The 16939-nt window shown below is 41.3% G+C and overlaps 1 protein-coding gene across 1 annotated transcript; it reads right to left on the reverse strand.

Annotated features, from left to right (window-relative positions):
- Nucleotides 1-205: 205 nt before the first annotated feature.
- Nucleotides 206-13649, reverse strand: dap (death-associated protein). Its single transcript, XM_071485476.1, has 4 exons — nucleotides 13444-13649; nucleotides 12500-12593; nucleotides 5750-5792; nucleotides 206-2322 (listed from the first exon to the last, which is right to left on the reverse strand). The coding sequence occupies exons 1-4, from the start codon at nucleotides 13496-13498 to the stop codon at nucleotides 2203-2205; spliced, it is 312 nt and encodes a 103-aa protein (XP_071341577.1). The 5' UTR covers nucleotides 13499-13649; the 3' UTR covers nucleotides 206-2202.
- Nucleotides 13650-16939: the final 3290 nt, after the last annotated feature.

Here is a 16939-nt window from a genome sequence, read left to right on the forward strand (position 1 = left end):
GACGCTCGAATACTCTAGGTGAGCGGGACTAGTTTGAACTTTTTAAAAACATTTTCTTTCTCCAAACTGTACAAAATATTACAACTATATCATTCACCTCATCTAATACTGAGCTAAAACATCTTTTTTTATGTGGCAAATGTTTCAGCTGAGCCTCAAGACAACAAGATTTTCGTAGTCAAATAAAGACAAGCTGAAAAAGGCATTTTTCAAGATAGTCTACATCTTTATTTACTATGACAACCACACCTAATACCTAAGTCCACTCAATGACTAAAGATTTGTACAATTTGAACAATTTACTCATGAAAAAAGAACTGAGAAAAACAAAAATAAAACTCTTTTAAAACTTATTTAAATTAACATAGGAGATCATTCATTCTTGGCAAGGTAAATTTCTTTCTTTTCTGGAAACCTGAACATTAGTGTTGCAACAAATCTCACTTGACTGTGTAAGGGAACGGGTGATTAAGGAAAAGGGTGGTGTGTGTTTGGGTGTGTTGATATGCATCATTTCTAGGGAAATGCCGATCTGGATTTTGGTAGCTGATAAAGATTTCTGATATGCCAAGATCCATATCTGTATACACCCTGGCTTGTAGAAATGAAATGTATTGCATTTTCGGTAGGCTGATAAACCGTCACATGGTTGACATACAGTATTTGTTCAATCACTTTTCTATGGAATGTAGAATCTGCCATTTTTGCACTTGTGCACTTCTGCCTAAGATGCCCATGTCCTTACCTTCATCTTACTGTTAAGAGCCTCACTCTTCTGAACTGCTCTTCTCTGCAATGTTTTCTCCAGCTGGTAATGATGCACACTAGTCCCTTGTGATATTAAGGTCAATGTTAATGTAAACACAAAGCATCCTGCAGCTGCTTCACAGTAATTAGCTTTCTTTAGATTTCATTACAGTTTCATCTGCTTTTTCATTCCAGTTGACGCTTGTGTGTTGCAGATAAAATGTAACTTCCTGTCACTCAAATCTAACGAGGCACTTACGACGAAGCAGGTTGAGTTTGCATTAAAATTTGTTAACACTGCTAAGAGTGCAGATCACAGGAAGAGGTGGGCTCTCCTCTGTTAAATAAAGGTAAGCACAGTAACATAGGAGGAAACTGTAGCAAAAGCTAAGTAGGTTTTGCTCTAGCCAAAAAGCAATATCCGCCTCTGCTGTAACTGTAGGTGGCAATCTTGAGTCATGACGTGAACGACATGCATCAAGTAGCTACCTAGGTAACGACAGCCATCATTACAGAGAAATGGCTCATTGGTTCACTGTATGGGGCTTCTATAAAACTGAAGATGTCCAGTTTGTTCTCTGGAGTAAGTATATTTAGAAATTTCGATTGCAGGCTGATTGATCACTACATCCCTAACTTTGGTGGACATACAGTATTTGGTGGGGAAAGGGTTAAATGGAATGCTTGTCAAAGTTGCTGGTAACATCAGCATTTGGGCTAATAAATGGTTAATGCTGTCATGTAAATGGCTAGTTTTACTTCCTCTGGTCCATGTACACGTGCACTTTGGCAACAGTCTCAGTAATACACTCGCATCAAACTGACTCTTGTGATTTAGAAGATGTTTGTGTGTTCTTTTTTGGTTTTGTGGTGATAATGTGAAACTGGTGTCCGCCACATGATTGGTTGATTGGATCTTTTGGTCTATGAAGATCATAGGTAGAAGGCTGGAGCCTGGGCTCATCACTGTGAGGTGACTGGTTGATTAGTTGGCCTGATTGACGGGATGCTGTAATTGGCTGGTTGCAATGTTGTGGTATTGGTCAGCACATTGGTGGAGTGAGAGTTCCCCCCCACAGACTCAGATCCAAGATCAATTACTCATCTCATTTAATCCAAAAAAAAAAAAAAAAGCCATTTTAGAAGACCCTCCACCCATTCATACCATCTTAAGACTGTACAGCTGTCAAAGCAATCAAGGAGAAGATCCAAAATTGCACAACTAAGAGTGCAGCACCAATGCAGCAAGGGTGTTAAGAGTGGGACTTCTACAATGGCTGTATTGGCATTAGGTGTCTGTTGCTGACAAATTCCTTGTACATGTAACGCAACAAAAATTACTCTGACTGTTTAGAGGAGATCTGTGCCTTGTGGGGGAAACGACTTCATCCTATGTGTTCCATTGGGAAGGCCGGCTGGTGGAGTTAGCGTAGCCATTGTAGCCTGCTGCCTGGCTCACTTGCGGGGCTGGTGGATGTGCTGGTTGATGTGCTGGGCAGGGGGCAGCTTGGGGATACCAGGCTGGGGCTTCTGGTGAGCCACCTGGGCAGCTGCTGGGGTGAAGTCCTTATCACCCTGGACAGAATAAAGTCAGCAGGACATTAGAGCGGAAGAATTTACTGCATTCAGCTTTGGATTTGCACAAGAGGCTTAGAAACTAAAGCTCACAGCTCTAGCCTTAAATTAGTTCATGCATAGCACGTCTGCCAAACATCTAACAAAACAACATCTACATAACTTTTAAAAAGTTACTGGAACAACAGTTCAATTCTGATGACTATGATGACAATTACTCTTGACTGAGAGAGGTAAATGCTAAAATGTCATACAAGAACAAATACTGCTCAAATCATGAGGGCAACATTTGTCTTAAATTGTCCTCATCTTATATTTGTGAGCTGGGGAAATCATGATTGAGGCTCTACTTTCAGTTGATACAACCACAAGCTTTGCTGTATCGTTTCTGTTACAAACCTGCCTTTGCAACAACATAGAGTACAGCTGATATTCACCCAGAAAACCATTGAACAGTAGCATATTGATGTGATTGTTAAGTGAAAGGCTCGTCATGGTTCACAGAACAAGATAATGCAACCAGTAGAATTAACTCAACAACATCAACACTGATGCAAATATAACTGGACAGTGTTCATTATTTCTTCGTACAAACCTAATGTTTGTGAAAACATTAGAAAACACTGTCATATAAAGTGCAGTTTTGCTCATGCATACAATATGTGAACTTTATGACCTATATTTAAATCCTTCACCCCTGATAATCATAATAATAATGAGGAAATCCCCAAAGTGCATGAAGGGTACAGTATGGAGCACTTATCTGTCCCTACTCATCTGCTCTGCAACCTCAATCTCTTATTCCAAGAAAAATGCCCATAAACAGCCTTGCTTCTAAATCGGATCAAAGCAGGAATTTGATCATTCACTGAGGAATGCAGAATTTTAATCAGCGACTTTCTACATAATGACTCAATTCCTTCCTTCTTTCTTTTTATCTCTCCCTGCAAGCATTTTCTTGTCTTTCTTTCAATGTTTCGGTTTCTTTCCTTCATCATTACCTGTTCCTTACTCCCCTGTTCTTCACTGGTTTGGTTTTTGGTCCTCACCTTAATTTGCCTGTTATTTCATTTTACACTTTTCTCTCTTGCCGTCTTCGCACTGACCCCATTTACGATAGAAACATTAGTTCAAGTGGATGAATGAAACAGTGGCTGGTGAGCTTGGTTAAAGCTAGGAAACCAGCTGCTTAAAGCGCACTTTAAACACACATAACTTTGCCGCAAGCATGATTAAGTGGATTATTATTGACAGTTTTAATTCCGTCATCTACAGTACTAGACTTTTAAGTTGGTATTTTGCTGACATCTGTCCAGATGTTGCCAGATGTGACTGTTATTACTCCAGCATAAATAGATATAATAATCCAACACACAGCTCCTTCATAATCTGAATTCCTAAGATGTCCACATAGATAAAGTTATGTAACCAATTTAATCAGCTGCTCTGCAAAAACACACACATGGAAACACACATTCCCTACGTCTCTGAGCCTCTCGCTGAACTTTACCCGCCCACCCCATCCTTGCTTGACCCTAATCCTCACTGTATGTGTGTGTGTTGGTTTTGTTCTGTATGTGTGGCTGTGCACTACTTTTTCTGTGCATGTTTGTAGGTGGGCACAAACCATTTACAGAGCGCGCGTTTCTTTCATTTAAAGCCAATTCCACAGCTAACTGCATGGGACGTGGATGGAGCTGACCTCCAATTGCCCTTCTTCTCTCTTCTGAAGCTCAAAGCCTCTCTCCATCTCCGTCCCACTGAAGCAGAGGTATGGGAGGGAATGCAACAAATTAACTCTATTACTGCCGTGTGACAGAGTCATGGTGATTGGCTAGGCATGTTTCCCCATCTCATTTTCACTAGTTCAATACACGGCAGAACTATCTATCAGGAGGAATAATGTGATTTTTTTTTTTTTTTAAATCTATTTTTTATTAAAATACATTTAACATGTTTAAATGGAAGAGATTTTAAAGGTTTTATGTGGTTCAATGTGTACATTTCTTAACTTTTAATCAATGTTTTACTTGGTCTGTCTGCGTACAGTACAAAACCAATAAAGTTTTTCCTTCTTTGGTTCCCTGTCAAGGACTCTTTTTCTTTTACTTTGACATAAAGTTAACTGTGTATTTTTTGGGAGCATAGAATAGGAATTTCTGGTGACATCTGATCCAAGCTAGGAGAAGGGAATGAGGTCTGAACCGTAACTGAACGCGAGGAAGGAACATGTTTATTATTACCTTACCTACCTGTAATACTTTTCCATTACAGCTTCTAGTTTAGTTACATCTACCTGCAATCTTAAATCAAATAACGTAAATCTCACTCTACCATTCGGAGAGAAAAGGAAAACAGAAAATACACAGCCAGGAAATGTCTTATCTTTTACATATTAAAAAAAAAAAAAAAAAAAAAAAAATCATAGCCGACCACAAACTCACAGACACTTAGCTCCTAAAAGGCTTTTCTGAGGCTTTGTGCGGTGCTCGCCTCTGGGTTTGATGGCAGTGATAGGGGGCGAATGGGAAGGCTAGAGGAGGATCAGGGGATAAATGGGATGCCTGCCACCTTGCTGATATCACTGCAATCTTCCGCAAACAATCAGCCTCGTCTGACACACACAGACACACACACACACACAGACACACAAGGCAGGGAATGGAGCCTTCCAAGAAGTCAAGGACACTTTTTCACAGCCCGTCCACCCGCCCCACATGCACTCACATACATACACTCACACAATACATCTAAGACACACAGTCAAAAATCACACAAACATGGCTATTCAAAGACTTTGACCCACTTTTCGGGTCAAGACTGATAAAACCTACAGTAACACACAGACACGGTGGCCGATGCACTTAAAGCAATACTTGAGCCACATAACGTAATTCAGCATTCTGCAATAAAATAACCAACTAAAGCTTATCATATTCTATTTTTGTTGACTCTGAGTCAGAAAGGTGTTGGTTTAACTGTGGTCATTTCTAATGTTGTAAAACAGTGGTGCCGGTTCATAATATTGTTAGCTATTAAGATATTACACCTGATGCACAATATACTGTACATAACATTTTGAATAACAAAATGGATTAAACCAGTCCTTATGTGCTCTATGGTTATATTACCGCTGTGCATAACAATGATTTATAATTAACAATGGTTATTTTTCAATAAATTAGGGTGATTTTTAATTATTGTTATATGATTTGTGATTGTAACGCTTCATCATTTTATCTCCTTTTTTCTCCCTCTGGCACTCCACTGGTTTTCTCCCCAGTTTTTAGTTATTTATTTTTTACTCTTCTCTCTTGTTTTATCTCAGCACTGAGCCTCTACCTCTCCCTGTAGAGCTCATGTCCCAGATATAAACCATCTTACAATGCTTATTTCACTGCTGGTGGTGTATGTGTGTGCAGCTTACCTTTGTAACCACTCCAGACACAATCACTGGGACCTTTGGTGGACTGAAAAGAAGAAAGAGGAAAAATAAAAAAATAAAATTATCTGTAGAGTTCATAACAATATAGAGAAGACAACACGCAGAGTGTGTGCCTGGGGCTTTACTCTGTGATGATTGTGTGTGTAATTTAATGATATACTACGCAGGTCAAGGGTACAGTTTACAGTATATACAGTATGGCAATATTTACAAAGGTTTACCCATCAGGCTCCATCCAAAGCCCCAGAAGTAACACAAATCCAAAACGCGAACATCCTAAGTTGTCATAACACCCACACTCTTACTCTCTCTGGGAACACACACACACACACACACACACACACACACACACATCGGATGGACCTGCCAGCAATTTAAATAGCTCCCATTCATCCTGGCCAAACACTGGGGCTCACAGCTTCTGGATGGAAAGCATGAGAAGAGCAGCGTCGGGGAGAGAGGGAGGGAGGTGAGAGAAAGCTGGAAAAGAGTGTAATAGAGGAAAACGATGACAAAGAAAGGATTTGGGAAGGAGGAAAGGAAAAAGAAGTGGAGGAAAAAAGAGAGACGAGCAGCGAAGGCAAGTCAGAGCAGACGGAGGAGGGGGAAGAGCGGCAAGGGAAGGTGAGAGGGCAGGGAGGACACAGGAGCAAAATATCTCTATAACATTTGAACCGTTAGAGGATAGGAGAAAAGCATGGGAGAAGAGAGGGAGGTGGGCACTCACTCAGACATAGTGGAAGGGATGGAGGCAGAGAAAAAAATGCGGAGGAGGAATGCGGAACCTGAGGTAAGTATCGACCTTGACATGACAAACGAGTGCCGTCTCATTTTATGGCATTGTCACCCCCGGCAAAAGAGTGCAGTTGTGGTAGCCACCTTCAAAACTCCACTCAAAGACATTAGCTATCGCTGCGAGCTTGTCCAACTTACAGCTCACCTCATTAACAATCCAAACATGTTGAAAAGGTGAAGCTTCTAACACAGATGACAAACTGCAGCCTCAGCAGTCAGAATCAAATCACTTCGGATTCCATCACATCTGTAACATCTGCTACTTATTTTTCAATATTTCAGGATCCACGCACAACCTTTCAATCACAGTTATGCATCGCCAACACATCTGACTTACCTCCATCTCTGCAATCAACATCCTGGCACTGAATAGCCTCCTGCTACTTATCTCAGTGAGAATCTTTACCTTGCTATTAAATTGATTGCTTGGAATATACTGAATTTCACTGATTATCCCTCGCTAGCCACTTGTCAAATTGTGGGGTTAAGAGGTTTTCGATTAGCAATTCAATTAATTTAACTATAGCCTATTAGAGCCTCGAGATCCTCTTTCAAATTAAGGCCTCGCTAGCTGTGCGGTGGTCCTGCTAGTTTTCAGCAAACATTTGGCTTGAAAGTGGAGATTTAAATAATTTAACAATATATGAACAAATGGAGAATAAATCTCCATATGGCAAGTGCCAAATGAAGAAAACTGTGAGAAATACTAACAGGAGGTTAATTGCGTAGGCTCATGTGTAAAAACCTGTTGGATAAATTCTCATTTTAAACACATCTGACAGAGTGCCCTGCTGCATGGCAGAGGTATCTGCTTTCATTACATACATGATATTAAACTGAAGAATAGCACGCTAGATTTCCTCATTTATTTTAACAGGCCCTCCTAGCTGTTAACTATCTGATTAACGTGCAGCTGCCACTACTACCAGTCAATCTGTTTCTGCAAATGTGGAAACTTGGTTTGAACAACAAATTATCTTTATAACGACTTTACATGTGTGTATTTGTACATGTATTACACCATGCAGCACATCTGCACAGTAGCTGCTTCAGTTACAATTTCGATTCCAGCTACAGTGAGGTGAGACACTGTTGGGTTGAGGTGAACAGGCGCGCTCAGTTGGATGTGTATTCACGTACTGAGACAGTGTGGGCTGGTATCCACCCCACGCTGGGCTTTCACGACTCTATTCTGTTGAATGTTTATCTCCATTGTGCAATCTGAAGATAAATGCTGAAATATTGCCTCCAAAGGAAGGGGGAGGTATAAAACAAAACCCGGGATGAAGGAAAAGGCACTACAGCATTTGAAGCATGTAGGTATCAGACGCCTGTTGTTGCTGGGATCGGGGCTTTAAGGCCAGAGAGACAGAGGGCAGACGGACAAGATAAGTGTAGACAGATAGACAGGAGTGAGGAGTGTAAGCCTGTCAGAGAGACAGACAGCTAACAAGCATCTGACTCCTTTAAAAAGTATTTAAAAAAAAAAAACCTTTTTAAAGTCAAACGGAAAATAAGAGGTGAGTGTAAGCTTTTCACCTGACACCTAGCAGTTAAATACATGAATACAGATAGTACACAGACAGGTTTTAGTCAGGCTTAATAAACAGACAGATGCTGAGTTTAAGACTTTTTTAATCACGACTTAACAAAACTGAACTACAAAAGTATTTGCCATAAGATTACGCTGCTGACGCCTTTTTTCATCTTTTCTACCTGGTGAAAAGGAAAGCAATGCTGCGGAAAGGGCCCACAGAGAGACAAACCAAAAGTGACAGAGGTCTCCGCTGTAGTTTGGTGTGGTTGGGAGGAAGGTGGCTGCCTATGGAGGCAGAGGGAGCCTGCAGAGGGCAGTAGAGAACTGTAAGGAATCCTGAAGAGGAGTTTTCTTTGTGCCAGAGGAGAAGAGTTCGAGAAAAAGGAGAAGGAGAAAAAGGGAGAACAAGAGGGAGGGAGATCCAGACTGCAAATATGAACAAATACCCCAAAGAGTCAAATGTGCATTAATGCATTGCTGTGGTTTTTCCCTTCTCTATGTTTAGCTTCAAAACCACCACTGCCCCACCCAGCTCTCGCTCTCTGCTTCGGCATAACAGGAAGTTTGTTGCCGTGGGCGAGGTGATGGTTGCCATAGAAACTGATGCCTGTTGCCTTTCTTCCCTCCTCCTCCTCCTCCTCCTCTTCTTTCCTTCCCTCTCTCAACTTTTCACCATGAGCTGTCAGCTTACTGCACATTTCACCACAGTTCCTACATACAGAGAGAGAGTGTGTGTGTGTGTGTGTGTGTGTGTGTGTGTGTGTGTTTGTGTGTGCAGTGATTTAGTCAAGCACGCACACAGCACCACCCGCTCTTTTTCTGAGCCTCTGGAACATATCCACCTCTCACCAAAATATGTAGGAGAGGTGACAGAGCAACTGACATGAGGCCTGTGATCACCTTGCATGCAGTTCTTACACACTGAGCTGATCCTCCGAACGACATGTGAGCAGCTCATAAACCGAGTATTCATTTTAATAAGAGGCAACACGTTGAGTGATGAAACAACCATGTGTTCCTCTGTTTAGCGCCTGTGCTATCTCTTCCAGCTTCTTACACAGAAGAAGAAACACTTCACCTGAACGTTAGCGGGCAGGATGCCTCCGCTGGGGCGCCACTTTCCCTTTCTTGTCTGTATATCACCCCTAGCTACCCTTCTCCTTCCTCCATTACTGCATCTCTTACTGAGTAATAATTTTCCTCTTTCATATATCTTCATATAACCACGGCTCCCCTTGCTCCCCATACCATAAGAATCCTTCCTTCTCCTCCTCGCCATAATCCCAGCAACCTATCTCTCCCTCTTTGCCCCATCTGTCCATCTTAGCTAGATTGGGTACGGCAGGTGTTCCCCTGACTACAACGCTTCACTGCCTGCCACTAATGTGAAATTTACCCAGTAGCCACCTGCTAGATGTCCATCAGCGTGACACAGAGAGGGACAGACAGAGTGTGTGTGAGTGAGAGAGTTTCACTGACTATTTATTGATGGAGTGCAGTTACTCTGCAGCTTTTTGTTTTTTTTTTGGTTTTGTTTTGTTTTGGATGCGCTGACACATAATTTTTAATTAAAGATAAACATTTCACAGTAGGAAGGTAAACCTACATTTACACAGCCAGGCCAAGAGGAGTTTACCAAGCTAAGGGCTGATTTAAAATGGGTTTCCTCACTGATTAAAATGCACTATTCCTCTAATTTATTTTCACAGCCTAAGCAATGATTCCAGGCAACTATTAAACCCTGTGTGTCTCTGGTGCGTCCGTTTACACATGCGAAAAGAGAGATATTTCCACCCTCAAAATTCTCTATTAAATTTACAAATCAGGCATTTTGCTGGATCCTGCACCAGTGCAACTTATTACAACACATTCATCAGATTTTCAGGTAAGACAGCAGTGCAAGTAGTAAAGGAGATAATACAATCATAAAAACAGTAGGGAGTTATTTCTTTGAAATCCGAATGCTGATTCGTGAAGTTTCTGCCCTACAGAATATCTTCAGAGTACAAGATGATTACAAGGGTGTTTTTATTGCTGGACAAATAATGATGTCTTTATTTCATTTATCCTGTAATAATTACAAACAGTTCAATGGGCTATTTCCGAGCAACTGAACCCAAATAAAATACTAATATTAATACTAATATATATTATAAACCACTTATCTGTCAGTAGTTCAGAAGTGGCCTCTTGAATTGCTTGTGGTATCTTGTTCTATTCTGAGAGCACCGACCTCCGTCAGTGGAGGGGCTGAAGCGCTAGAGACTCCTTCTAACTTGTAATAATGACTTGATTAAGCTGATCCACAGAAAATTAATTGGCTACTACTTTAATTACTGATTCTGTCATTTCTGAATCACATACGTCACATGTTGTTCCAGCTTCTTAAATGTGAGTATTTGCTGATTTTCTCTGTTCGATATCAGTGTAAACTGAATATTTTTGCATTTTGGACTGTTGACGGGACAAAACAAGAAACTTTTCAAGACATCGGCCTTACCCTCTAGGAAGTTGTGATGGGCATTAAACAATTAATTGCTTATGTGAGAATCAGAATAAGAAAATGAAAATGATGGTCGGCTGCAGCCCCAAGTTGCGTCTCATGTTGAACAGTATGACTCCATATCCTGTGACACAACACAGGAAGTGCATGTTCAGCAGGCAGGAATGGCGGCCACACGATGACCAGTGTCTGCTACAACTGAGGTGAACGACGCTCATAAGCGTTTCTCTCCTTCTCCTTCTAAAGCAGGTCTTTACCTTTGAACAGTACACTCGTTGCTTTTGTACTTCTGTTGGCTACTTGACCGCACTCTTCACATGCTGTAAATACCCTGTGCCTTACTGCCACTCATCTTCGCACAAAGAAAAGGGAAGCAGAGGGAAATGACTTATTGCCACTTACAGGATTCAGAGTATTCTGCTTTGAATTGCATGAAAATGCTCAACAAGCACCGTGGATAAGGAGCATGTAATATACTAGAATGGTACTGGAAGAGCATACATCTCTACCCAGACCAAACAGTCCTAAACATGGCACAAGATTTTTAGTGAGAAATTGATGAGAATGTGAAAAAAAAAAAAAAAAAAAACTAAATAAAATAAAATACTCCTGGATCTGCCCCTTTAACTGGGGGTTCACCAAAATTTACTGGATTCTTCTCTGGCCCATGCCCCATCCCTCCACCAAGTTTGGTGCAAATCAGTTCAATACGTTTAGCGTAATCCTGCTGACAAATCAACAAACATCCACGGGTGGAAACATAACCTCCTTGGTGGAGGTAACAATTGAATGTGTGAGTGAGGTTGCGGGTATAAAGTGCATGCACAGAAAATTTCTTGACAGTTGGCAGTGTTCTTGAACCCCGCTCACTGCTGCGCACTGCTTGTCAGTTCTCATTTATCACCTCTCATTAACACACACACAAACTGATATGTGGTGTGAATACGCCACCTGTACCGACACGCACATAGCTGATGGGTCCTCATGAATATTGAGTAGACATATGTGGGCGTAGCAGCAGGCAGGCGCAGACACACACACACACACACACACACGAACAGTATGACCTCAGTACAAACAATGCATTCAAGCAGCAAAAGCCGAACATGCTAATATGGAAACAGAACAAAATATGCAAACCAAGGCTGCCTATAGCAAACAATAGTGACTGCTGAATGGGCTGTTGAAGTTAATGCTGTAATTATGCAGTAATTATGCTGTTTACTGAATTAGCTAGCAACAGCACACAGCAAGTCTGCTGCAAAATTGCCTACAGTATAGCCTTATAGAAAAGTGAAAGCAGCTCAATTGCTTTGCTGGCAATTTGCAGGGTGTGTGTTTGTTTGTTACTTACAAACAACCACAGAGTCGTACATCGCACAGATGGTCCCTCAATCTAAATGCTGTGCGTTTACTTTTGTCTCATAAATTGACTAGAGAGAGAGAATTGAACCAGTTTTACTTCAGTAAATGTGTGTAGGTGCTTTTCGTGTGGATTAACTTTGTGCATGGATGGATTAGGAGACAACTGGACAGACATGACAGGCTCCACGTCTCCCCTACAGACAATCAAGACACAAGAGAAAGAGATACAATGTTTTGTATTTCCTTGCAGTCGTTCTGTCCCTTTTGTCTCCCTTTGTGTCTTTTTGCAGTTGTTTTGTGTGTCCTTACAGTCATTTTACATCTCTCTGATATCATTATGCATCTTCTTGTAGTCATCTTGAGTCTGTTTTCTCTTTCTGCAATTGTTTTGAGGCTCTTTGGTTGTTTGATTTACCTTCACACAAAAAATATGAACAGTCACTTCAAACAGAGACTCTGGGCCTGTGGGCCTGTGGGCCTGTGGCCAGTGGGCCCATTCTACCATCTCTCCATGACTGTGTAGGCGTGTTACCTGCTGCTGACGTACTCCTCGTCGTCTTTCTGCGGTGGTTCTGGGGCAGCAGCTGCCTGGTGCTTCTGCACTATCCTCATTCCTCCTGCCTTCACTGCAACATGCGCACACACACACACACACACAAATACACACAAATACACACACTGATTAGTAGATGAACTAAGACAATCACTTCAAGAGCTCACAAATGATCAGCGTAAAAGCAGCAATTTAAAACAATTAGGAGACGCAAAGCTCCCTGATACTGCAACGCAATGAATTCTTCGCAGCTGCAGGACAGCTGCTGTTCTGTTGATGACCTTGACCTCTGACCTCAATGCCGAGGGGTTTGTTTGTAGAAACCAGAATGTCAGTGATCTCCAGTGCCCATACATCTGCAGTAAGAGACCTGCTTGTTTGTTTAAGACTGACACGCTGTAACCTGTATGTGCTTTGGGCCTCCCACTAATCACAGGTTGGGTGCGAGGGGCACTTGTTATCTTACTGTGCTATCAGTCCTGCAGCTGCTGTGGCCCAGTGCCCTTCCACACTGCTCATGTCCACGTACACCTTATCTGTTTTTCCTCCAGCCTAACATCCACAAGACTGGAGCCTATGACCTCCACGTCACCGCCAACCAAGCAACCATTAGCTCCAGCGTTGCAACTAAAAGCATTTACAGAAGACTTCGATGATTACCGATCAACGCAACATCACCACCCTCACTCACGTTAAATGATCCATGTCAACCAGGAAGTACGGAAACGTACGACATTGACAAAAAAATAGCAGGTTATGCTGCATGCAGTCTTGAACGGTACAGTCGCTGTATCCGCCAGTTCGGTAGCTACATGTGTACAAATCATCACCATGTGATGTTTGCTTTGACACCCTGCAAACACTAAGGCCTTCGGGTTTATTGAGAGCTTTTAAAAACAACACAACCCCCCTGGGAGTTTTACCTGCAGGGGGATGTCCTCCTTTGGTTTCGACTTTCTCCTTCGGCGGTGATGACATCTCGGCTCGGATCTGGAGTCTGACGCGAGAAGGAACCAGAGCGTCTAACAAACAAACCCCTGCTTTATTCTGCCTGTAAATGTGCACTACACTTCAGTCTGGACCGTCAACGTGGCTTCTTCCTGAGCATTGTTTGGAAACGATGCGTGATGACATCATATGCTTCCCGTCAGGACCTGCAGGACGTATGGAGCGCGGTGACGTCAGTCGTAGCCAGGGGTTAATGCTGCTTTTAGTTTCACATAGGAAAATCGGGAATAAAGAACACCGACTCTGAAAAAAAATATATCTTTGAAAGCATGAACAGGTTGTTTTTTTTTTTTTTTTGGTCGGAAAGTCAGGTCCCTGATGTCCTGTGACTGGCAGAGAAAGTAATATTAAAAAATATATTTACTTACTTTTAATAAGTCGTTTATTGTATTGTGTGGTATGTTTACATTCTTGATATATTAGTGAAGTTGCCTGTTTCACAGTTTCTTTCAAATACTTGCAACAATTAATATGAGCCCACTATTCTAGACGAGCGTCATATATATTAACATCACTGGCTAATGAAATGATGATGTTATGGGCATAGGTTTCATATTGTTTTCTGAGTCGATCATGTAAACGCAGTTTTTTTCAGAACTCGGACGTTCCACACAGAAGTTTCCGAGTTTCCCGCTGTTGTGAACGCAGCATAAGATCTGAGATCAGGATAGGTTATGTACAGTATGAATATGGGAATTGCTATGATTGAAATATCTCATTATATATATTTTTTATACCGTTAAAGACAATTCAGTAGAAGATAATATAGCACTATATTGTCTAATTTGGTTGAAACAGTTGATTTGAAATTTAATCATTATAGAGTGTATTATTATTATCTATGCTTTTGTCATGTGTAATAAATATGTTATGTTTTAGTTATCTTTGGTCTTATTTTATATCCATCTGAGCTATATAATTGGGATTTACTGGGCTCCTATAAGCCCACTGTTGTGCCAAAATAGCAACAGCAGCAGCAGCAGCAGCAGCAGGATGAGCAAGAAAAGGCAAGAAATGTTCCAACAGGGAGAAAGAGGAAACGGCACTAGCTGTGTATGTGGAAAAGTGGTGACCTCAGTGACCACCTATTCTGTTTTTGCACCATATGTCCACTGTGGTTCATTAATTGGTTGACATGACAGTGTCCTTGGGCAGAGCTGAGAAATGCAGGGAAAGTCTAAAAGTGTTATAAGTAACAGAGACGACAGAAAAAAAAAGGAAATGAAAAAAAAAATGGATAAAAGTTTATTTCAAGTAAAGAATCTGCTTCTATTCATTCCCCAGAAGACTGATAGAGCATACATACTACAAAGATACGTTCAAAATGTATCTATCTAGGGTGCTATTTGTGTTTGTGGTGGTAGAGCAGCTGTTAACTTATACATTTACACATTTTAAGAATGGAAGTTGAAAAGTTTTAAATACTGCAGCGCATCTTATGATATAGCTAAGGAATGGTGAATTGGATGAGTGTACGATTATGTGTGTGTGCATGTGTTTGTGTGTTTGTGTGGTCACAGTAGTGTGTCCAGGCAAATACTCAGCTCTGTAATGGTACAACTGACGTGTGAAGTGGCAGCTGCATTCTTCACTTAGACCATAAGAAGTGATGTTCACTGCACTCGCAATCCAAACACATATACACACACACGTGCAACTGCACACATACCATTTTGAATTAATTCAGCACATTTGAATTATTCATTGAAATAAACAACGGGAAATATATTAAGAATACAGATGCAATAAGGTAATTTCCAAAATCTGTTTATTCATATTTTATGGGGCAACTAATGTCACCCCCACACCCACAAGTTTTACTGCACACACACTAACACACACACACACACTGAGACACACTGCTGATGAGCAATGGGTTTTGGCAGTGGAGAGGTGTTCTGTGCATCAAATTTTTCATCAAAGTGCAATAATCTGTTGCTTGGGCATTAGTGTCCCTGAGGAGGGTGTTGACAACCAATCAAAAGGCCATGAGTTCACTTGTAGGTCAGAATGCAGTCTGCTGCTAAAAGGATGAATTAATATGTCTAATTAAAATGTTTGGACTTCGTTAACTCTTATTTAACATGACAAGATGATTCAGATGTCATCCTTACTGTCAACAGCAGCCTAAGGCAGTATTTTCTAGCGAAGAGGGAGCACAGGGGATATTCATACCTAGACGCTTCATATATTGTCAAAAATGTGGCAGCCTGGGCTTCAGTCTTGTCTGAGATGTGTCTCTGAAGAGATGGATCCCTTTGATAATTTGACCTCTGCATATACATCAGATCTGCCCAAATCCTATCTGAACTTCAAGAAAGAAAGTTTGAGTAAGAGTGTCAAACCTCTCTTCCAGTCTCCTCTGTGATATAGTCCCTCTGAAAGAACCTGAGTTGCACTGTTCTCCAGTCATTACTAAAAATCAGTTTCCTTAGATTTGTAAAACAGGATTTAAAGACAAAGATGATAGGCCAAAGAATTTTGTGGTTTTACTCACCTGTTAGTCGTCATTTTTGCATGAGGAAATCTATGTGGACTGCAGCCTCAGCAGTGACTAGGTCATATGAAAAGGTAAATCAAAGGACAACTCCAGCGATGTAGTAGGTTACTTGCAGGGAAAAGAATGGTCAAAATTGAAGCTTCAGTCCCTAGTGTGCGACAAAAGACTTCATCTCCCACATTGCAATTTGTAAGCGTCCTTTATTAGAACCTCAGTAAACGCCTGTATATTTCAAACTCAACACCTTCAGATTGTAACTCTGGATTTGTGTTATAAATGTTGTTTCTGCTCACAAACTGATATCACAATGACATCAACATTTTGAGACTCGCGAAAACTTTTGCTAATCTTTTATTAAAATCCTGTTATGCAAATGAATGGTTTATGACTGAAAAAAAAAAATTATTCACAAATATTCACTTTAATATCATCGCGTTGATTTCAACTATATCAACCAGCCCAACCCGCAGTTCTGCCTATCACTGCGTAGCCTATATCCATGAATACATGCAAGTGTGTGCACATATGTGGCCACTAGATGGAAGAATGCAGCTTTCCTACATCAGAGAAGCATCTCCAGTTGTGTATGTGGGAGTTTGCGTCCTGCAGGACTCATCACTGCTGTCACTCCAACAGAGCTTGGCCTGTGATGTCCCAGAAAAACTGAGGAATGAAGAGACGCAGAAACTGCACAACTCAGAGGCAAAAGACAAATACAGAGCTCCGCATCCAGCTCGTTTTTTATTCTCTCTCGCACCTTCTTTTTTGTCACTCTCCCTCGACCCATCTCTCTGTTCTTCGCCCCCTTTCTCTCTCTCTGATGTACATACACACATGAGAGATGGAGAAAGAGGGAGACCATTCATTACCGAGGGTGAAAATACATAGCGCACATTCAAACTGCCATTGGT

The sequence above is a fragment of the Trachinotus anak genome, unplaced genomic scaffold, assembly GCF_046630095.1.
Source record: "Trachinotus anak isolate AG129_WGS33_773 ecotype Australia unplaced genomic scaffold, CSIRO_AGI_Tana_v1 ptg000009l, whole genome shotgun sequence".
NCBI classification, from domain to species: domain Eukaryota; kingdom Metazoa; phylum Chordata; class Actinopteri; order Carangiformes; family Carangidae; genus Trachinotus; species Trachinotus anak.